Source organism: Humulus lupulus, chromosome 5 (assembly GCF_963169125.1).
Source record: "Humulus lupulus chromosome 5, drHumLupu1.1, whole genome shotgun sequence".
NCBI classification, from domain to species: Eukaryota; Viridiplantae; Streptophyta; class Magnoliopsida; order Rosales; family Cannabaceae; genus Humulus; species Humulus lupulus.
In genome coordinates this window covers 9,032,706-9,056,214 of record NC_084797.1, presented here as the reverse complement: position 1 = coordinate 9,056,214, position 23,509 = coordinate 9,032,706, and the positions used below count along the sequence as shown (strand labels likewise).

At 35.5% G+C, this 23,509-nt stretch overlaps 1 protein-coding gene and 1 long non-coding RNA gene across 2 annotated transcripts; one reads left to right on the top strand and one right to left on the bottom strand.

Moving 5' to 3' along the window:
• Positions 1–1,564: 1,564 nt before the first annotated feature.
• Positions 1,565–2,970, bottom strand: LOC133778810 (vacuolar protein sorting-associated protein 27-like). Its single transcript, XM_062218833.1, has 2 exons — positions 2,501–2,970; positions 1,565–2,425 (listed from the first exon to the last, which is right to left on the bottom strand). The coding sequence occupies exon 2, from the start codon at positions 2,417–2,419 to the stop codon at positions 1,565–1,567; it is 855 nt and encodes a 284-aa protein (XP_062074817.1). The 5' UTR covers positions 2,420–2,425; positions 2,501–2,970.
• Positions 2,971–15,002: 12,032 nt separating this feature from the next.
• On the top strand, positions 15,003–17,982 carry LOC133780252 (uncharacterized). The gene is made up of 2 exons (XR_009869188.1): positions 15,003–15,249; positions 17,728–17,982. It is a non-coding gene; the product is annotated as an uncharacterized LOC133780252 (long non-coding RNA).
• Positions 17,983–23,509: the final 5,527 nt, after the last annotated feature.

Genomic DNA, 23,509 nt, shown 5'->3' with positions numbered 1-23,509 from the left:
TTTTAAATGTTACTTTTTTTTCCTTTAATTCTTGTGGTTATGTCTTGAACCGTACGTCCTCCTTTAATTATGAAGAAATATTTTATTTTTAAATTCCATTTAATAATTTATTATTTCTAGATATAATATAACACAGATAATTTATTTACTTGAATACTTTTATAAATTTATCAAGTGAAAGTAGTTCGCATTAATTAACACTATTAGACTAATTTATAAAAATTATTAAACACTTTGAGATAACACAACAAAAATTCGCATTGGTGGAGTGAAATAACTAGTCATTTTCTTTAAGAGAATTAAGGAAAACCAGATATGAATCGGACAACTTTCAGAAATTACTATAGGAATATTATCAATATATATATATTTACAAAAACAAAGTATGAAAGAAAGAACGTCCCAAAATCCAAGCTCCGAGCTCAAGATTCAAACAAAAAAAAAAGAAAGAAAGAAAGAAAGAATTGAAGCTCCAAGATTCAACAAACCAAGAAAACGACATAATTAGCAGAATGATGATTCATGACCATGAAATTTACATAATAATAGAACTTTATTAAATATCAAAATATTGTATCAAATACATATTAATAGAAAATATGGCATGGGTACCCATTGTTTAAAACATAAAACATAATTTTAAACTAAGGAAAATCGTTTACAAAACTAAATGCGGAAAAACATGATTTAAAATAAATAACTTCATCGACACTGTAACGCCCTGGTTACCCCAGGACAGATACTGTGAACGTTGAACCGTGAATTTAACTCGCTACCCGAGTTCTTTGGTTAAAAACGTGCTTCTAGGTGTTATTAACAGGTTAAGGTGTAAAACCAATTAAAAGGGAATGATATATTTTATTTAAAACTTAAAATTTGTTCATGGGCCCATAAAAGCGTCTACAAGTTATTTACAATCCAAAATGTTAATTACAGTTTGAAATTTACAACCCGCCAACCTAAGCGGCAAAAATAGGGTAACCCCCTAGTTCCTCAGAGAACTCCTTGGCCGTGGCAGCCAACACAACAACAAAAATCACCATTACCGGCGGAGGAGCCCGCCGGTAATACATGGTATATCCGCCGGTATTTGTTATTACCGGCGGAAATCCGCCGGTAAAGTCCCGCCATTAATAAACGGTCGGTATTATCACCATTACCGACCGTTTGACACTACCCGCCGGTATTGCACTATTACCGGCGGATTAATAGAGGCGGGCGTCCGCCGGTGTTGTGCAACGCTGACACCGTTTGACCGGATTATTACCGGCGGGTTCCGCCGGTATTAGTCCGCCGGTATCTCAATACTAATACTAAAATAAAACAATTAATTTTATTTTATTTCTTAATAAATATACATATAATACTTATTTAAAAATAATAATATTTAACATATATTATAATTAATAACACAATTAATATTCATCTAACAAAACTAACATTTTAATTAATCATAAAATTAACATAAGAAAATACAAATTGTCTCATTTTAATTACATATAAAGTAATTATAACATAAACATAATAAAATTTCAATTGTCTTAATATAATTAAAAAACGTAATCTAATTATTATTGTTTTGATCTGGCCAACTTGGTGTAAAATACTCATTAAGATCAATATCTTGATCACTAGTATTAGGGCGCGGCAATGGTGGTGAAGCAAACTGTGGTGCTTGTGTAGAGTGATGCTGCGAAGATGGTCTAAATTGTCGAGCATGTGGTCGCGGCGAGGGAGACTGATGCAAAAAACTCTCAAACTGACCATACCTCTGCTGCTGCGACGGACTCACAAATTGACCATACATCTGCTGTGGATGCTGCTGCTGCGATGAATCCCCGAAGTCACGACGCCTAGGATGTGACGTCTGAGATCCGGTAGCGACGTCGGGGTAATATAAAGGAGGGGACTGGGAGGAACGTCCGTACGTGTTTGGATAATTCTGTTGAGGTGGATACACATGTTGTTGTTGTTGTTGTGGCATCGACCAAGGAGGTGGACTTTGAGAAGATATACCACCTTCAGGTTGTGATGGTAAATATCGTTGGAGAAGGCTTTCAAACCGCGACTCAGTTTCTGTACTGGTATGCTGAGGATTACCAGATGGACCTTGTTGAGATTTCAACATCCGGATCTCTTCACGCATTGACTTCATCATTTCCGCCATAGTAGCCATGTCTTCCTGAGGTGTATGAACAGGTTGGGCCTGTGACTGACTTGTGGAGCTGGAAGCTGATTTTTTCCCTTTGCCTTTGCTGTAACCTACTCCTCTTTGAAAGTCAGACCTCTCCCCAAGTACTTTACTCATAATCTCGTACTGATCGATCGACGAGGATTCAGCAGCAGATCCAGTTTCAGATCCCTCCGTCGGTCCTTGAGACTGACTTTGAAGTCGTGCCCTCTCAAGCTCTTCCGTCATTTTTTCCTGTTCATAAAAAGTGTTAGAAACACATCAGTAACATAGTTTAATGAAAATAATAACACAAAAGTTTAAACTTACAAAAGTTTCTCGAGCTGTGTCGTTGACAAAAACTTTTGTCGATTTTCTCAAATGGCTATCTTTCCAAGTATCAATAACATGTTCATCAGGGTTCGCCTATACAAATTTAGAGATAGGAAGTTAGAATGTAAAATTTTGTTAAATTAAATTAATATTTTTACTTACAAATTGGTGACGCTTAGCTGCCATCGATTTTGTGCCTTGCGTCGATGTATACTTCATTTCTTTTCTGTTTTTCTTGTTTTGGTTGGATCGCGCGATAAATTTTGGGCTCAAAAACAACTGAACAATATCTTTCCAACTCTCCTTGGAGCAATGGTCAGGTGGGGCAACTAAAACACTCTGCAAATCTTCCGGATTAGAGTAATATTTTTTGAAGTGAGTATGTCTGATGTTCTTTCTCTCAGAATATCTTTTGCGCATCTCTGTGTAGATAGTTTTCATAACTCTCCCGGGTTCTGGATGACCATCAACATTATAAAAATACTACATTAAAAATAACATGTTAGTTTAGTTTGTAAATGATTTCTACATTAAAAATTATACCACAAGAGTTGTTCTAAATTTGTACCTTCATCCTATGTACGACTTGTTCCTTAAATTGTTGAGGTATATCAGCGAAATCCAAGTAATGTCCTGGCAACAACAAAGTGACTTGGAGGCCTATCTCGCGGACAAAAGCTTGGTCCTCCAAGCCAACCACTTTGTCCGTCCTAGGATCAAGCTGAAGATCTAGAGGTTTCCCGGCATTTCGCCTTCGAATTTCAAGTGGCTTCGAATTAGCCAGGCCACGACCTTTTTTTCTCGGCACTTCAGCTATCCACATTTTCAAGAATAACCAAAATTTGAAATATTAATATTATATTTAAACATTCGTAGAGCTTGACTTTCAAGCTATGAGCAAAATTTGAAAATTATTATTAACCTGACTCGCAGGAAGAGGGTACTCTACTAGGATCTGGCGGGTCTAGACCTCCACCATCTCCGCCATGAGAAGTGGCTATATCTGCTGACATTGTACTTAGGAACAAAAATGATTAGTTAGTATTAAATTGTTAGTTAGTATCAAATATCACCAATGGAAATGAACATCATGATTACAAGTCTCATATATTATATTTTAAACAATTATATTTTCAATTTCTATATTCAAATAATTTAATAATAGTTAATATTATTAATTATGTAACATTAATTATTAAATTAAATAATTAATAATATTAACTATTTAATTAATCATTATTAATTTTTAAGATTTGTATTAAATTAAATTAAATTATTCAATTAGATTATGTTATTTACTAAAAAATAAATTATTATAAGATATGTAGTAATTTTTAAGTAATCATTATTAATTGTAAAAACTTTTATTAAATAAAATTTTCAATTTCTATATTCAAATAATTTAATAATAGTTAATATTATTAATTATGTAACATTAATTATTAAATTAAATAATTAATAATATTAACTATTTAATTAACCATTATTAATTTTTAAGATTTGTATTAAATTAAATTAAATTAAATTATTCAATTAGATTATGTTATTTAATAAAAAATAAATTATTATAAGATATGTAGTAATTTTTAAGTAATCATTATTAATTGTAAAAACTTTTATTAAATAAAATTTTCAATTTCTATAATCAATTAATTTAATAATAGTTAATATTAGATAATAATATTTAATAAATAAATTAAAATAATTTCTTATAATAATTTATTATTTATTTAATTAATCATTATTAATTTTAAAGACTTATTTAATTAAATAATATTGAATCAAAATTTTATTATTTAATTAATTAAAAAATTAATTTTTATAAGATATGTAGTAATTTTTAATTAATCATTATTAATTGTAAAAAAAATTATTACTATAAAATTTTCAATTTCTATATTAAAATAATTTAATAATATTTAATATTATTAATTAGATAACATTAAAAATTAAATTAAAAAATTAATAATATTAACTATTTAATTGACATCAATAATTTATTATTTAAAGAAAATTTTATATACCACCTTTTTCAAAATTGTGTGTTGTTAATTTCAAGAATTTTAGTTTTATTTTTTGTTCATATCAATTTTGAGTTATTTCCTACAAAATTTTAAATTATTTGTACATTATTAAAAAAGAGTTTTATTATACAAATTAGGCTATCTCAAGTTAGGCTATCTAAATCAGAGAAAAAAAGGGCCCTTAAGCAGTTCCCACGTAACAGAACATATACCCACGTAACAGAAAAAAAAGGCTCATTTATAAATTTTAGCAATAATGTTGGTACCTCTGACAATCCGTTTAACCCCTTTAGCAATTCCTTGGCAATTCTGAAACCTGCTATAACCACAGTGTTTATGAATTTTCAGCTCTTAACACTAATTTGAAAATCAAACTAAAGCCCCACAAATATTCATATTTTCTTCCCGAAACAAAATCAAAAACAAATATCTCATCAAGAAAGTACCACAAGCATCAAAATTAAAGCTGTAAAATGATTCAATCACATATATTTATATATACATGACTGAGAACCCCAAAGACTGATAAAAAATGGAAAAGAAAAAAAAAATTAAAGCTATTAGTCAATACTTATACTTCTAACAGGCATTTTCAGCTTATGGGTCATAGGAACCATTTGAAACAAAGTAGCAAACTAATAAGTAATAACAATCCTGATTTCTAATATATATATATATATATATTACTCACAAATAACAATTAACAAATATATATACATATAATATATTAACTTGACTTATCGGTTATTAACCCATATAATATATATTACTAAAACCAAAAAGCTAAAAACACTAACCTAGACCGTGAGTGTGAGGGAGAGCTCCTGGCTCCTACTGCTACCGGCGACTGTGCGTGGCTGCGTGCGACGTGAGCCCAACCGTGAGGGGAAGAGACAAAAGAGGGTCAGGGTCGGTGGCAGCGGCTTTGTACTGCGCCGACGAGGAAGAGTCGAAGAGAATGGCAGGCCAGGGCCTCCAGGCGGAGGCGGAGGGCTGGGCAGGAGTGACGCCGGAGTGACTGAGGGTATGGAGTGAGGAGGGTAGGGCGAACGGAGTGGACGGAGGGTTGGAGAACGTCGCGCGGTGGAGTGGCGGTGCGGTGATGCGGCGACTGCGAGTCTGAGAGATGAGGAGTGAAAAAAACTAAGAGTTTTTTAACACACATCTATAATAGTATTACCGGCGGGTCTCCGCCGGTAATACATACATCACCGGCGGGGTCCGCCGGTAATACAGCATCGGCGGGGGTCCGCCGGTATTACTCCGCCGGTAATACAGCATCGGCGGAGGTCCGCCGGTATTACTCCGCCGGTAATACAGCATCGGCGGAGGTCCGCCGGTATTTCACCGCCGGTCTTAAACTATTACCGGCGGGTTCCGCCGGTATTACCATAACCCGCTACCCCGGCCCGCCGCTATATCCCTTATCCCGCCGGTAAAATGGTCGCCGGTATTAAATTTGAAAAGTCAGTTACGGGTATTTTGTATTAGCGGCGGACCCAGTACTCCGCCGCTAATATACTGCACATTACCGGCGGAGTTAGTCCGCCGGTAATAATTCCGCCTCTAAAATCTATATTTCTTGTAGTGCAAGCGGCTGCATATGTACACATCGCCACATAAGCTCTCCACTCAAAGTTGGGTGAGCTTTTCTTTCCCTTTACCTGCACCATATAGCACTCATGAGCCAAAGCCCAGCAAGAAAACACAATACAACTTGTATAAAATATTAAACAATGATTATAATAATCATCCATGACTTATAGTCCTAATCTGATAAGTGACAGATGTAAAAGTCACTAACTTGGGATCCGCACCCTATCAAATGAGTGATCGAGTCACTAGGTTTAACAAGATATGTGATTGATGAGCGAGTCTCCAATGTAAACCAAGGGATGACCATAGAGTCACAACTGTGGGTTCTGTTCCCTCTAGCTATGTGACGATAGGGTCACCTGGGCCTTCTGGCCCTAGCTCTAAATAACTAGTCATAGAACTAGGCAAGCGCTTTTATTATTTCATCGAACTTAGGGTTGGTCCGGCATTAATGTTCATGATGAGTCATTCAATGCAGATATCGATTAGATCCAATCTTTCATCGGCACTGCGTTCATGACGCTTATGCCGCTCTTGACTCTTAGGTCAGTAATACACAACCAGTGCTCAGTACTGTTCATAAACTTGACTAATAAGTCACAGCTTCACAAACGGATCTGGCACCATTGTCGATTCTGACTAGTAAGTCAGTGTCATTCATAAGTAAGCAAGACCTGCTAAGCATTTGGTATGCAATCCATGTCCACATTTAAACACTCAACATGCCTCAATAATAATCACGCGTGTCATATATGGGGTGCAGTTTTCTTACCTCCGGTTCAAGCGAGAAATAGTAAAAGAACGACCCTTGAGAGCGATCGACCTTTGATTCCTTATCGATTACCTAGCCATAACCAATTACAACCCCCATTAATGAAAATCAACAATGAAAGGATCTTGACCTAAACCTCACTCTTGGGACCTTGAATGGTACTCAAACGGTGAGTAGATTCGATCTCGGGTCTTAAGGATTGAAACCCCGAGCCAAAAACCCTTAAAAACACTCAAAACAGGATTTTGAAGGAACAGAGTAGCGCCCCAGCGCTACTCACTAGCGCCCCAGCGCTCATCTTAGAACCAAAATGCCCTAACACCAACCATGGGTAGCGCTGTAGCGCCCCCTTGTGGGCGCTACAGCGCTACTCCCAGTCAGCTTTGCCCCTGAACTTCTTCCCTTCGACTCCTCCATTACCAACTTAATTACAAAGCTTCCAAACATAAAATTAAGTGCCAAATGAACCCAAAAACCATCCTCACATGTCATAGGCATCACAACCACAAGAACCCTAGCCAAAAACTCCCAACAAAACCAATCAACCAACCTAGAAATCTCAACTGAAATCTATAACAAAAACAGAACAAACCAGGAATTAAATGGCTAGAAACTTACCTCAAGTTCAGTTTATGATGCTCTTCAATGGTGGAACATACTCCCAAGCTCTCAAGACTTATTTCCCAAGCTTAATTCCTTAAATTAAGCTCAAAATCCAATAAGAAAATGAGAGAAAATAGGTACGGGAGAAGGTATAATTGATGCTCTGTTTTCCCCTTCTTTCTACAGCCTTCAATGGCTTAAATCTATCCTAGGGGTGAAAAGACCAAAATACCCCTAGGTCAAATATAGTTTCCTAAAGGCTCCCAAGGGCAAAATTGACATTTTCCACCTATCTCGTTAATCATAATTAACACTCTCCAATTCCCGTTATTCTCAAAATTCTCAAACACCAATAATTCATATCCCGCTACCCTTTAATTCCTGGCAATGCTCTAATCATAAAAAAATCACCCTAAGACTCACCCCGAGCCCCGAACTTAATCCTGTTATGGCTAAACCGCTAATTTGTACTCAAGATCGTCTCATGATGAATGACTCGAACAAATCCACATTATAATGTGGCCTTATCAATTCATCACAAACATGCACCCAAAATACACAATTACACCCTCAACGAGCCAAATTACCAAAATGCCCCTATAATGAAATGTGGACCCACATGCATGCATTTAACATCATATTATAATATAATTCACATAAACATGCATATAATAATTGAATGGAATAATTAAACAATTATGGCCCTCCCAGCCTACTAATCCATTCATTAAACTTCATTAGGGATTCTGGGCATTACAGACACACAGTCCACACATTCCATCCATCCTTTGTTTTGGAGAAGAAGGTATATATATCGTGATAATCCATCAACTCTACTCACCAGCTACATATATATATATATATTTATAAATGCATTGTATATTTGTAAGGACAATATTTAAGCACTATACGATGCCCAGAAGGAACCATATATATTTACAGAGATCTCAAAATAAAAAATATATACCCAAATATCATATTACATATCTCCATTTTGAACCCAGAAATTTATAAAAAAAGTTGAGGAAAAAGCTTACCTGTTCGACCTCTTCAATAAAGATACAGTCGACCCTCGCCTGTGTCGTTCAATCCCTCGCCATTAGAGCTCTGTCGGTATCCCTTCATTGTCAACCTTAGCCCCTGCTTGTCCCTTTTTCATCGAGCCTTAGTCCATAGCTGAGAGAGGATGAGAGATTGAGGGCCACTGGCGGTGCCAAACCAGAAAGGGAGAGAGAGAGTGACGGCAATGGGAACGGCCAAACCAGAAAGGAAGAGAGAGAGAGTGATGGCAAAGGGAGAGAGAGACTGAGATTGAGTCATGAGAGAGGAGGACTTAATTTCGTTTGTTCAGATAAGTGAATAAAAAAATGACGGGTAGACCAAAATTTTACCCAAACCTAATTAAATCCCCAATTTTCGAAGAAATGAAGTTTTATGTGTCCCTTTTACTAACAATTTTAAGAACTTGCTTTGGGAGTCCTTAATACTCTTTTAAGACTCCCAAAGCAAGTCCTTAAAATTGTTAAGTAAATGAGCATATAATAAACACTTATTTTCTAGTCTAGATTTTTTTAGGACTCACATTTTTTTAGGACTCGCTAAAGAGTATTAAGGACTCTCAAAGCAAGTTCTTAAAATTGTTAAGTAAAAGAGCATATTTTTAGGCCAGATTTTTTTAGGACTCGCAAATTTTTTTAGGACACTCATTGTGAGTCCTAAATTGTATTTTTTTAGGACTCTCAATGAGTGTCCTAAAAACTCCATAAACATTTTTAAGGACTTGCATTTAGGTGCGTGTCCTAAAAAAGTGTCCCGTAAATGGTATTTTGTAGTAGTAATTAAAACTACTAGACATAGCCACTATCTTTGAGAAAAACATACATAAGGAATATTCATAACTTTATTATAAACTCCGAAGTAAATATTGAAATACATAATGAGCGATATGGGATCCCATTGTTTTAAAATAAAACATAACTTTATTAAATGAAGTTATTTACAAAGCTAAATGCGGAAAATACGTAAAAACATAATTTAAAGAGATTAAAAAAAATAACGTCGTCCTCGAATCGTCACGCAGTCAATTGAATCCCTTCATCCTTAATACACAAGCCAAGCTGCCATAAATCCTTCCGCCTTCCATAATTATTTTCCTGTATCATGCTAAAAATAAAGGAGTGAGCCTAATGCCCAACAAGGAAAATCTACTAATCAATCATATAACATAAACATAAGACTATAATAAAAACGTATACTATAAAACATAAATCATATAAAACTACAATGGCCATCATACTTCTTGGGGCTTGTTAACTAAGAAAGTCATATGCCCATAGATTTGTGGGGCTGGCTAGCCAAGCAAGTCATATGCCCATAAATTTTTAGAGCTTGCTAGCTAGACAAGTCATGTGCCCAAGGACTATAAACATACTATACATAACATAAATGTAACTTAACATAGCATAAGATAACATAACATAAGCATAACATATTATATATGTTGGATTAGCTTATACATGGTCTTTATTTATTTTCATGTATATCTTATATTAAAAAAATTAATACGAGATAGCCTAAAACATGTTTCTAAAATTGAATTCAAAGAGAAACAAAGAATAGAATACTTACAGTATACGCAGCAGAATTAAAGAGTCCTTCCTTCAGTTTCTTGTATCCTCTCTGTCGCAGAGTATTACCAAGAAACTGAACCGATCTTCTATTTTCTTCACAATCTTCCAATGTATCCTTAGAACCACCTAGACTAGTGTGGGGAATTCTCAACAAATGAGATAGATATAGAGAGAAGAAGAGAAAATAACAAAGAGGCTTAGAAAATGACTTGTGTTTAGAGAGAATCTAAAACTATCAGAAAGCTCCTCCAATTATCACCACTGCTCTGGCGGCCACTAAAAGCACCTCGCGCCCTCATATCAGCACTAGGAGGAACGAAGGAGTCTGGGGCCTTCCTCTTCTGCTCGCTGGGGCCACTACCCCGGCTGAATCCAACAAAAGGAGGCACTGCCCTCCTGACATCGCGCCTAACATCGCTTTCCTTCCAGATCTGATCCTCGACCCTCTCAAACTGTAAGGGCCCTGTCCACTACCTGGGCATAAGTAGTAGTCTCTGGATCCAAAGTAATATTCACATCGCGGGCGATCATAACGTTCAAACCCCGCACAAACCTCTCTCTCCTTGCCGCATCAGTCGGCACTAAATCTGACGCAAACTTCGCCAATCGATCAAATTTTAGAGCATATTCTGTCACGGTCAACCGATTTTGAGTCAGGTTGATAAACTCGTCAACCTTTGCAGCTCGGACCGCCACACTATAATACTTTTCATTGAATAAGTTTTTGAACTCCTCCCAAGTCATAACTGTTACATTCTTTCTCTGAACCACAACATCCCACCAGATGCGGGCATCCTCTCTGAACATATAACTGGCACAGGAAACCCTCTCATTTCCCTCAACCCTCATGAAATCCAGGATAGATGAAACCATATTCATCCACTGCTCTGCCCGCAGTGGGTCTGGCCCACCCTCAAAGGTGGGAGGATGCTGCTTCTTGAATCTTTCATACAGAGGTTACCACCTGTTCTCAACCACAGGTTGAACTGGCACTGGCGCTACACTCTGCTGAATTGGCAACCCAGTGACCTGTGAAGGGGCCTGCTACCTCAACTGACGAAGTTCTTCTTCTGTTCTCTACAACCTTGCTTCCATTTCAGCAAACATTTCTTGCCAATTCTGTGGGGCAGGTGGAGGGTCCTGACCCTGATTGTCATCCTCGGCCCGATTGCCGCGGAGTCTAGATGATTGCCGAGGCATCACAACTATATGCCTGCAATCAATGACACCGCTCATCAGGCATGATAACAAAATCCATTTCCACCTCCCATTCACAACAGCCAACCATAATCAACAATCCAGATAACATACAGATAACATATAACACACAACGGGCCATGCCTTGACATCATGCATATGTTAACTCATTCATCATGCTCTATATGAAACAGGCAAGCAAACAGGGCAATCAAGTACATATTCAAGCATATTAATCAATCATACCAACCAACCCTGAGTCGAGCTTGTCACTGACAGCGAGCGTACATGTTTGGTCAATCTCCATAACCAATAAACCTTGGCTCGCTCTGATACCAAGTTGTAACGCCCTACTACCTTAGAGCCGTTACTAAGTGATTTTAAAACGTGCGTTTAACTCGCTAATCGAGGTTTAAAGATAAATGTGTGTCCAAAACATAAACAGATACATAAACTTTGAAAATAATTCCATTTATTGAAAATCGTAAATGTTTAACATTTGGGATCCCAGAGTACAATTTAGAAATATTTACAACTCAAAACATAATCACAGTCGAGTAAACGAAAAAATCTAGTTTATACATTCATCTCCCGAAAATTCCCCTGACCGTGGCAGTCAGGCTGACCAAACATGTACACGTCGCGTCACGCTCGCTACACTCATGATTGGTTGACTTTCTCCTTGCCCTTACCCGCACCACAGAGCACCCGTGAGCCGAGCCCACAAGAAAACTCACAAACAAACAACATATGCATATTAAACACTTATCAGTTAAACAGGCCATCAACTGGCTAACACATACGGCCATGCCATCCTAGGCGCTCTACCAAGCCCTGGATTCGCGGTCCATACACTACTACAAAATACCCTTTACGGGACACTTTTTTAGGACACGCACCTAAATGCAAGTCCTTAAAAATATTTATAGAGTTTTTAGGACACTCATTGAGAGTCCTGAAAAAACACAATTTAGGACTCGCAATGAGTGTCCTAAAAGAATATGTGAGTCCTAAAAAAGTCTGGGCTAAAAAAATAAGTGTTTTATTTAATAATTTTGAGGACTTGCTTTGGGAGTCCTTAATACTCTTTTAGGACTCGCAATGAGTGTCCTAAAAGAATATGCGAGTCCTAAAAACATATGAGCTAAAAAATAAGTGTGCTACTTAATAATTTTAAGGACTTGCTTTGGGAGTCCTTAATACTCTTTTATGACTCGCAGCAAGTCCTAAAAGAGTATTAAGGACTCCCAAAACAAGTCCTTAAATTATTATGTAAAACACTTAAAAAAAGCTATCATAATTTTTGAAATTATCGGGTTAAAGAACTCATCAGCACAACATTTGGGGATTTATTCAAAATCACAACATTTAGGGCTGGCAGAGAGGTGAACGGCGGCTGTAGGTGAACGGCAGTGACAGTAGTGAACGGCGTCGACGGCAGCTGGGTTTTCGGCTCCAGCAGTCTCGCCGGCGGCGTGCTTCTTGGCGTGGGGTGCTGGTTGCTCATGGTTCCAGCAGCAGGTGGTTCCGTCTCTGGCGTGCTTCAGTTTCCAGGTATTGTTTCTTTGCTTATATATATATATATGTATATATATATAGACCACACATCACAAATAAAATGTTGTATGTGGTGCCTGTACATAAACATCATCATACGTTAATTAGGAATGATAAGTAGATTGATTACTGATTTCTTCTACATTTCTAAGCTTACATTGTTCATCCTCCATGATGGAAATGTATATGAAGCCCCCGATAAGAAATAGTGTGTCCAAAAGTAGTTACCAACATAGCTAAAGATGAATATCCAAAGAGTAGCCTGCCAGAACAAGTTCAGACAGAGTATCATAACACTGTAAAAAATTAACAGAAATTTTGCTCTAGCAAGTTTACAAAATTTATGAAGAGTCTTTCTCAAATTCCTGTATCACTACAATTTAAAAGATAATACATTTCTACACAAAATTCCAAAAGGGTCTTTGCTTGATAAGAGCCAGCCTTCAACGAAGGGCTGAAGCTTTTCTCCTCTGACCTAACTACACTAAATAATACCTAAAGAGTACTATTGTTTTTCTTAGATAAAATTCCCACTCTGTTTTGTTTTATTTTAGATGATATAGGTTTCAATGTAGCAGCTGAAAAACTTTGATAATTTAGTGAACAGTCTATGCTTCAATTTTCTCCTTGCAGATTTTGGTAAGCCTCACTTATAGAATATGTGCTACAAATATGATAAAAGGTTTGAAAGATTACAAAATATAAAAACAAACGATTATTAACAGAAGTGTGAAAAATTGATATGATATTTTGGTGGTGCAGGGTGTAGTGTCAGTGAGATTTCAGATACACGAAATGAGCTTATGCATTGTGTGTAGTCATCTGGCTTCTGGGGGCAGACAAGGAGATGAGAAATATAGAAACTCTAACGTGACAGAAGTTCTATCAAGAACAACTTTTCCCAGAGGTGCTTTGCTTGATTTGCCTCAGAAGATTCTGGACCACGAGTACGTATACTTAAACCAGTCCAAACATATAATTAATTAAATACACAATTTAATATTCCCTTTCTTGTCAATCTTACTCTCGTCAATGTTTCTTTCATTAGAGATCGAGAAAATAAAGACAGCAAAAATTAATTTATTGAAAGCTTTAAAGTAAAGTAATATTATTATTATTATTATTGTTGTTGTTGTTGTTGTTGGGTCTGCTTAATTCCATATTTGAATTTGTCGTAAGTACAGCTATAGCAGAGGCTTGAATGCCACCATAAAAATAAAATTGTTTTTTTTAGTGTATTTTTATGATCAATTGGGGAGTTTAAAATTCAAAAGGAGCAATGAGTATATAAAGTCCAATGGATTGTTGATTAAGAGCCTGAAAAGATCGATTGCATTTACTGGTAGCTAGACAGTCTCTATATATATGTTTTTTGATAAATTAAAATATTGGCAAGTAGTTGATATCCTCATAAATATCATAATAATAATAATAATAATAATAATAATAATAATTAAATAGTATTATGTGTCACTTAAAAATTTTTGTTTTCTTACTATAAACATACATAAAGATGGAGAGATTTAGTTATCTTATGTTGGATTGATATATTCAATATAATCACATGACAAAATTTATCCAATCATATCAAATCTAATCCAAGTTTCCAAACATGATCTAAAGTAATGAGGGAGATCCTAAATAAGATGTATCAGTAAAAACTTGGTAATGATCAGTAAAGAAAAAGTACCATTTATCAAGTTCAAAATTGTAGCAGCACTTGTGTTTAGTGTTGGCTGTAACAGAGGACCAATCACCATAGCTGGGTTAATTGTAACCATGTCAATCCTCTTCTCATTAACAAACTTCCATGCAGCATCCTCAGCCAAAGTCTTCGAAAGCACATACCATAACTAGAACCAAAAGAGAGGAAAGTGATCAAAACCGATAAAGCATACATACCAGAAGACAAAATTCATACTCTTTCAAAAGCCTCTCAGCAGTCTAAACAAGAAGACAGCAAGGCCTGTTTGGTTAGGGAGAAATGCATAAAATGGAAAAGAATCTACTTTTATTATGTTTCTTCATTTGGTTAGAAACTAATGGATTGGAATAGCATTCTCATGAAATGGTTCTTTACACCATTTTAGTGAAAGGTCACTCCAAAGCATAATTAGAATCTTTTACTCGTGTCTAAATAAAAAAAGCTCTTAAAGTGTTTATTAGACAAATAATAGCTGTTGATGCAAGTGTGACTTGTAAAAGAATATACAAGTATGTATGCATATATTTGTTGTGTTGATTTTAACCTTTTTAAAAGAGCATGTCAACATCTGACATTTTTCTTGTTTTATAATGTTGATTAAAATGAATAGGTTAATATTTTGATTGGTCTTAAAGCATTGGATTGGTAGCTAATTGCAAGAGGTATGGTGCATTTGATTTAGTTTTAAAAAAATTCAATATTTTACAATTTTGAATGATAACTGTACTACTTTAGTGGAGTTTGAATATCTTAGATATTCATCCGTATTGAAGTAGGTTATGGGAATTGTGTGTGCTGCGGTGATAACGGAAGATTGAGAACTTGCATGTCTTAGTGAAGTAGGTTCTGAGAATTTTGTTTGCTGTGGTGATATATGGATGAAAACCTGTGTGCTGTTTGATTTGTTTGACATATTGGTGCTCATTGTGACAGATGGCTAGGCTAGTAAATTAGGGGATATGCTGCCCGATTTTCTATAGATTTTTTTGTACTTAGTTTTGTGTGGAAATATAAAAAAGATGACTGCCACAATGATAAATATGTGATCTGGATATTTAACATTTGAACCCTCATATGAACTTGGTTATCAAAATAATTTTTGATCCCCTCTTATGAATGCTCAGCGTGCCCTCTTTAATCATAGAAATGAATAAAGTATATGTTGCACTTGTTTAGTTTCACAACGGGTATAGATCTAAAAGCTCACTATGTTCTTAAAAAGACAAAGATAAGCAAATACGTTGTCCCATCAAAAATTAAAATCACACAACTACATTAGGCTAACATAAGTAACATTTTGTGTTTACTTTATTTATTAAGTTGGATTTGTGTAATTAAAACAATATTCAACCATGTCAATAAATAATTTGGTTAAAACATTTTTATGACTATTTTATACAATAAAATAAATTAGTTGCTTCAGACAATTAAAAGATCCTCTCCTATAGAATTAGAACAACGTTAATCAAAGATTAGATTTAATAATTGGTTAACTTTTGTGAGTCACTATTGAGTAATTGATTATATACTAATCCCTATAGTATACTAATACAACATATTGAATAAAATGATGATAATTTCTATGTCTTGTTGTTTCATGAGAAATGAGAATCCAAACTTTTTAGATAACGTGACAAATTGTGTGATGTTCAACCAAATATTAATATATCATATAAAGTTTAGTACTCATCTTGTCCGTGAGCTTTGCTATTTTAATTGTCACATCAGTTTTGGTATCAATATATATATATATATATATATTAATCAAACTTCCTCAAATATGTCTCAAGACATTTTTTATGCTTAGATCGATAAATATCTTTATTTTGGCTCACTTGTTAATATGAATATATATATATATATAAATTTTCATGTTATAACAAATATTATAGGAATGATTTGTGTGTGGTTTAGACATTTTGTGAGGTATTTTGATTGATCATGAGCAAATATTAGTGAGCAGAATAAGTTGATTGAACACATGACTTGGTTTTTGGTGTCGTGGTGCACCTTTGCTTGTGAGATTTGGAATGATAGGAATCAAATAGAGCATAATTGTAGTTTACTTGGATATGATCAAGTCTACTTTTTATGTCCTAATTTAATATAAATGTGTAGTTTAATATATTGTTAGGATGCACATTGCCCGACATAATTGTTTACCTTCTTAGCATGTGAAACCACCATGGACATAACACTAATTTCATGCTCTATTAGACTTTGTGTTGATAGACTTTATGTTGATTATTGTATACCTGTATTAATTTAGTGCTCTGTTAGACTCCAAACAAAAAGGAAATTAATATATAATTAAGCATATTATATCTTGTAATACATTATATAAAATTTTGCGCAAATAACTTTGAATTGTGATTTTCTATTTTGCGTAGACTTTCAAATGTGAATTAGATTTATAAATTTGGATTAGGCTTATTCAAAACTTGTTGTGTTACTTTAACAACTTTGTAATTAGATCTTCTAAAACAGTTGTGCTTTTTCTTTGCAGAAAAGTTGTAAATTTAATTGAAAATTTCAGTTTAGGTTTGGTCCTTCTATTTCTCTCACATTCTCAATGCGGTATGCTTGTGTTACATATTAATGATCTATTATATTTATGTTCTTGGTGCTCTTATTTATAACTATATTATCTTTTCTTTTCTTGCTAAGTACTATGGACTTAGAATCTGATGCATAGTACCTACACAGTGCATGTCTTTATATGTGTGTATATATGTATATTAATTTCTCGTTGTTTATTGTATATTTGCTAATGTGCTATGAATGATTAGTAATTTGGCTTATTAATGTCTATGTGATTTGATAAACTAACTAGCTTGAGCACTTTTAAATTGAGACTGACAGATATGTATTCCTTAGTTTAAAGAACTAAGACTAACTACTTAAGCCATGAGAAAGTGTCGATATTCTTAGTTGTACAAGGGTTGTACAAGGGTCTTGTTTTTAGAACTTGAGAATTTCTTATTTTGATGTTCTTTACATTTTAGTCAAATTTGCTTTACTTGATAAGAAACATTGAGGGGAACTATGGTATATGAGTGGTTGAAATGACCATGGCTATATATGCTTTGAATTTATTACCACTAATATAATTATAATTAAATTTTTGTTTTTTTTATCAGTTCACCTCCGACAAGCCATATACTACTCAAGAAATTGACGAAGTTAGAGAAGAATGGGCAATGTTATTTTTACAATTAGTTAGAGCAAAATGAATGATGTTATAGCTAGCTAATTACAATACATGTTTAGAAATTTTAAATTTATTTCGTAAATTTTTTTTGCCATTTTTTTAGAATTTTCTTTTCAAATTTCTTTTGATACATATTCGACACTCAAATGGATATATATTTTTAAATCAAAATTAAAATTGTAGCTGTATTTTTTTTAAAAAAAAATTACTTTTAAGGTCATTCAAAGCGAGTTCTAAAAAATTACCCGCGAGTCCTAAAAAATTACTTAAAGGCACTCAACTCGATTTTTTAGGACTAGTGTTGCGAGTCCTAAAAAGTTACTTAAAGACACTCAACCAGATTTTTTAGGACTCGCATTGCGAGTCCTAAAAACATTCTTTTAGGACTCGCAATGCTAGTCCTAAAAAACCCTTTTTGTAGTAGTGATACCGTGAGGATATTCCAGGTATCCTTTAGGATCTGCCCTAGCAACTCACACTCCGTGTGCTAAACGCTGCTTTCGGCCCTGATCTCTTGCCGCACTCATCCTTACACTCCACGTACCGATCGCCGTTCCCGGCCCGTTGCCGTTCTCGGCCTTCGCCGTTATCGTTCTTCACCGTTCATGGCTCATGCCGCTCAATCAACACATTCACAAATGACAAAGCTAACCAACAAGCTAAGCATACATAAACTCGATCAAAGGGTCAAACCCCACAACACAGACATATAGGGCCGAGCCCCACAACTCATGCTCTTCGGAAAACAGTGGTTTTCTTACCTGTGTCCCGAGCTTCTTATGCACCAAAGTCACGAGCACGGTCCTCTAACCCGAGCCTCTCCGAAAACCTAGTCACAACACATTTAAAACATTCTTTAATACTAACCAATCCAAAACCATTTCCCTGAACCAATCCCGTACTCTCGGGACCTCCAATTTCCCAAAAAAAATAGCGGAAACATCCCTCAAGCCCCCTGGGCAAAAGCCCTAAAATGGAAAATTTCCCCTGCCCAAAATTGGCCTAGCACCATGACCCCCACCAATGAGGGCTGCGGCACCCAGAATGGTCCTCGCCCCCTGCTGCAGCCTAGCGGCGCGGCGCAGAAGAACAGGGCCGCAGCGCCCCTTCGCGAACCCAGAATTATGGGTTTCTCCAAGTGTTTTCCCCGAGCCAAAAGACTCCCAAACCAACCCCAATGCTTACCTAAGCCTCAAATTCAATTTAAAACCCCAAATAAACCACCTAACAACTTATAAACACCAACAACAAGCCTAAACACATAATCAAACCCATGATTCACACTTTGGTTCCAAATTTCAGAAGCTTAAACCAGTAAACCAGAAACTTAAACCAAAGCTTATAAAACTTAAACCATGCTTCAAAATTCTTAAACCACACCAGAAACAAACCTCAAAATTGCATAGAATTCTTACCTCAAGTGAAGAATTCGACCTTAAGCTTCCTTTGATTCCAGCTTCAAGCTAAATCCTCTGGTTTCTCAAACTGAATTCTCATACAAACCAGCCACAAACCATCTTTCAATTTTCAACCTAAACTCTACAAGAACTTGCAAAAACACAGAAATTTCACAGATGAAACTTACCTCTGAATAATCTTGATTTGTGTTTAGCTTCAATTGCCTCAAATCACCTTGATTCTTCTCCTAAGTCTCAAAATTCCAGCTCCCTTCCTTTCTTCTTTCTTGCTTTTTAGTTTTCCCTTCTCTTTCAGCCAAAACTTAACTTGCCTAAGTATAAAACGTGAATGATTTTTCCCTCAGCCAAACTTATCTAAATCCCAACCAAATGACCCCTTTTCCCTTCCTTCTAATTCTCCTTCTATCTAAACCTCTAGGGTAACTTAGACATTTCCATTCCTTGCAATTATAACATTTCCTCACCTAAAATAACTATCCTTAATGGTTACCAATGGTCACTCAAGCTACTAAAATACCATTAACCATCAACCAAAGATTCCCAAACTCAATTTATAAACTTCCCAAAATACCCCTAGGCTCCTCCCAAGCCGGGTATTTAATCCCGTTGTGACTTTTAAACTAATTAGCTCCCTAGGACCGCTCGGCACGTGCATCACAATTATACCACCACTCACATGTGGTATTAGTCATATTACACAATTATTATTGTTATCCCCATTTCCTGCATGGGCTCGGGGCCTTCGTCCAGGCCCATTGTCAGGGGCCATGTAACCATGCAGGCCCGCCCCAAGGCCTCTTGGTACGGAAAATGTCTGAGGGAGGGGGATGGACCGGGGTGCATGTCTGGGCCCATTTGAGGGGTCCGGCATGGCCCTCTGGGTTCCGTCCTCTGGGACGGTCGTCCGGGTGATGTATAGATCATTCGGATCCCCCACGACCTACGCGTCTAGGTCCCGGATCTTGGTACGGTCCGGGCCTGTGGTAAATGAAGAGGGACAAAGGTAAACGGACCCGGATCACCTCATCCCCGGTTGGAGGGGTTAAGCGTCCTGGACCCTGAAGCCGCCCCACTCCGTGTGGGCGTTGTCCTTACTTTTTACCTGCAGAAAAGGCCACCTCGGGATTGCACGCCGTTGTTTCAGGTCTGCGCTGCCAAGTACTCTGACTGGTCTTGTCTCCTGAATCTGCCTCGTAACTCGAAATGTCCAGACCAAAGGCACTGTTTTGTCGGGCGAGATATAGCTCTTGAGTCAACTTATTGGGCCTTAGCTGGTCTGGAATTCATGTATTTTGTATATTTTGTATTGGGCTTCCACTAGAAAGGCCAAGAATATCCATATCTCTGATGGGCCCGGGTCGTACCCGGCCCAGGCCCAGTGTTCCCATAAGCCTATAAATATAAGCTACAGAACACTGTAAAAGGGATCTCTCATCATCTAAGATACAGTAACTCTGTCGAAATACATAGAGAAACTCCATTGTAAAAGGTTGTTCAAGCTCTAATATTACAGACTCGTGGACTAAGGCTAGTTAACGCCCCAGCCACGTAAAAACCATGTGTTAATCTTCAGCTTTCATTACAATTATCCTTAAATAACATATATAAATATAGTTACCGAAAATCTCGGTTAACAATTACATTTACGCCCTCAGCGGGCCAAAATTACCAATTTACCCCTAATAATCAAATGGGGCCCACATGCATATTTATTCCACCTAAACATGCATTCTAATCACATATTCATTTAAATTCATATATTATCATGTTTAAACATTTATTGCCCTCCAGGCATGCTAATCAAGGCCCTAAACCTTATTAGCAAATTGGGGATGTTACAGCCACCAAGGGCAAAATCGTTATTTCCCGCCTATTTCGTTAATAATTAACACCCTCCAATTCTTGTTATTCTCAAAATTCTCAAGTACCAATAAATCATATCCCATTATCCTTTAATTCCCGGTAATGTTCTATATATATCAATCAACAGTTCACTGTCTTTTGTTGGGATCAAAGATTTACATATAGTCGTCTATTATCAAACAAAATGACATTAATGGTTGTCGTATTTCTCTTTTTTTGGGTTCTTAAGATTAAGGTTACAATTTATCGATATATATTTGAGTTGTTAGACTTGCTACGTTTAACGGTAATGGTAAACGTCACTCTCCCTTATGTTGGTGTATGTATTTTTCTAATATACAACTTGCTTAAAACAATATAAGTTTTATTTCATGCTCTAATAAGTCAACCAACCAGCAACAGAGGGAGAAATTTAAGATAGGGGGGCAATTTATGATAAACAATTCATTATTAGGGGAATTTATAGTAAAAATTTCATTAGTGGGTCAGTTAAGGCTTAAATGATAAATTTAGATTAGTATTATATATATGTAATTACATAAATTTAAATATTAAGTGGGGCAGTTGCTGCTGTAATGGTATGAGTGCCTCCGTGGGACCAACCATGGGTTACTCATGGCTTGTTAAAGTGTCTCACATTGAATAGATGTGAGAATATATACCAACATATAAGACTATGAGTTACTCCACTTGTCACTAATTAGTTTTGAGATAGAATTCCATGTGTGCTACTAAAACTCTCACTCCATTTTATGAACCTAGATTTATTTACTTTTAAAGTGTACATAATCTTTTTTTTTTTAAAATGTAATAGAGTCATCTAAATAAGGTAAATGAATTGAAAAATAATAAACGAGTCATAATAATTTCTCATCACATATTTTAAAATTTCATATTAAAGTAGTTAAATTACTCTATCAATTATAATTTTGAAAAATATTTATGTGCTTAAATTTAATCTTTCTTTATTAATTATTTATTTTGTCATTTATTTGCTTATCTAAACATATATGTAATAGTGAAATAATACATAAATAGACATATTTTCTTATTTTGTCGTTTAGTTTTTTTTAATGAGAAATTAGTTATTTTAATTGCTCCAGTCATTAATTTAAAAATAGGTATCGTAATTAGAAAAGTGGGTATATTTCTATTTTTACCCAAAATTTTAAAATTATTAATTAATACCCACTTTTCTAATTACATTATTTATTTTATCCTTTCTAGACTTTAAAATGTAAACTACAACTCTTTAAATATAAATGTTTGAAGCAGTAAGTCTAATTAACCCTTTTATTTATTTAATTAATTATCTTTTGTGGAATTAATTAAGTCAACACATATAATATTTATATTCCCTCTTTAAATTCTATATATATACATATATATATATATAAATATAAAGGAGAATTCTCTTATAGGGGCTTAATTTTAAGCCCTACCGGTAGGGCTCTCAGTGTTTACAACCTGTGAATAGTTTTCGGCGCGATTTTTTTTTTATGACCGTGTATATTGTAGCTATTTAGAGCATCCTACCAAAAACTAGGTTCAAACATGTTGTTGCACGCGTGACTAATTTTTTTTTATGCGCGTGGAAAACAACATATTTGAACCTAGTTTTCGGTACTGTAAACTAGTCAAAATTTTCTGAAAATTTGCAGGATGCTCTAAATAGCTACAATATACACGGTCATAAAAAAAGTCGCACTGAAAACTGTTCACGGGTCGAGAAACAATGAGAGCCCTACTGGTAGGGCTTAAAGTGAAGCCCTACCGGTAAGGCTCTCAGTGTTTACAACCCGTGAACAGTTTTCGGCGCAATTTTTTTTTATGACCGTGTATATTCCAAATAGTTTACAGTACCGAAAACTAGGTTCAAACATGTTGTTGCACGCGTGACTAATTTTTTTATGCGCGTGGAAAATAACATGTTTGAACCTAGATTTTTGTGTTGTAAACTATTTGAAATTTTCTGAAAATTTGCAAGATGCTCTAAATAGCTACAATATACACGGTCAAAAAAAAAATCGCGCCGAAAACTGTTCACGGGTCGAGAAATACTGAAAGCCCTATAAATAGGGCTTAAAGTGAAGTCCTATAAAAAAATTGTCATACATATATATAGGTATTGCTCTTGTTTCTTAGCAGAATAATACTGTTGGAAAGGTTGTAAATGCAGAGAGTGTGAGAATAGGCCCTCTAAGAGCAGTACAATGCTTTATTCTTCAAATTTTGAAGAAGCCAACAAGAAATCATCACTCTAATTGATGATGTACATTGCTTCTCGACTTTACATAGCTACAGTACATCGCCATATTTATATATACTATAGCTCCATATATATATTTTAATTAATATTTTATTCACTCTCGTTGGTTAAATATAATAATAAAAATATGTAACTCCAATGTATATTCTTGTGTGTGTTAT

Excerpts from the sequence above, each read along its gene's own strand:
- LOC133778810 (XM_062218833.1), bottom strand. The coding sequence starts at position 2,419 with ATGACGGAAGAGCTTGAGAGGGCACGACTTCAAAGTCAGTCTCAAGGA.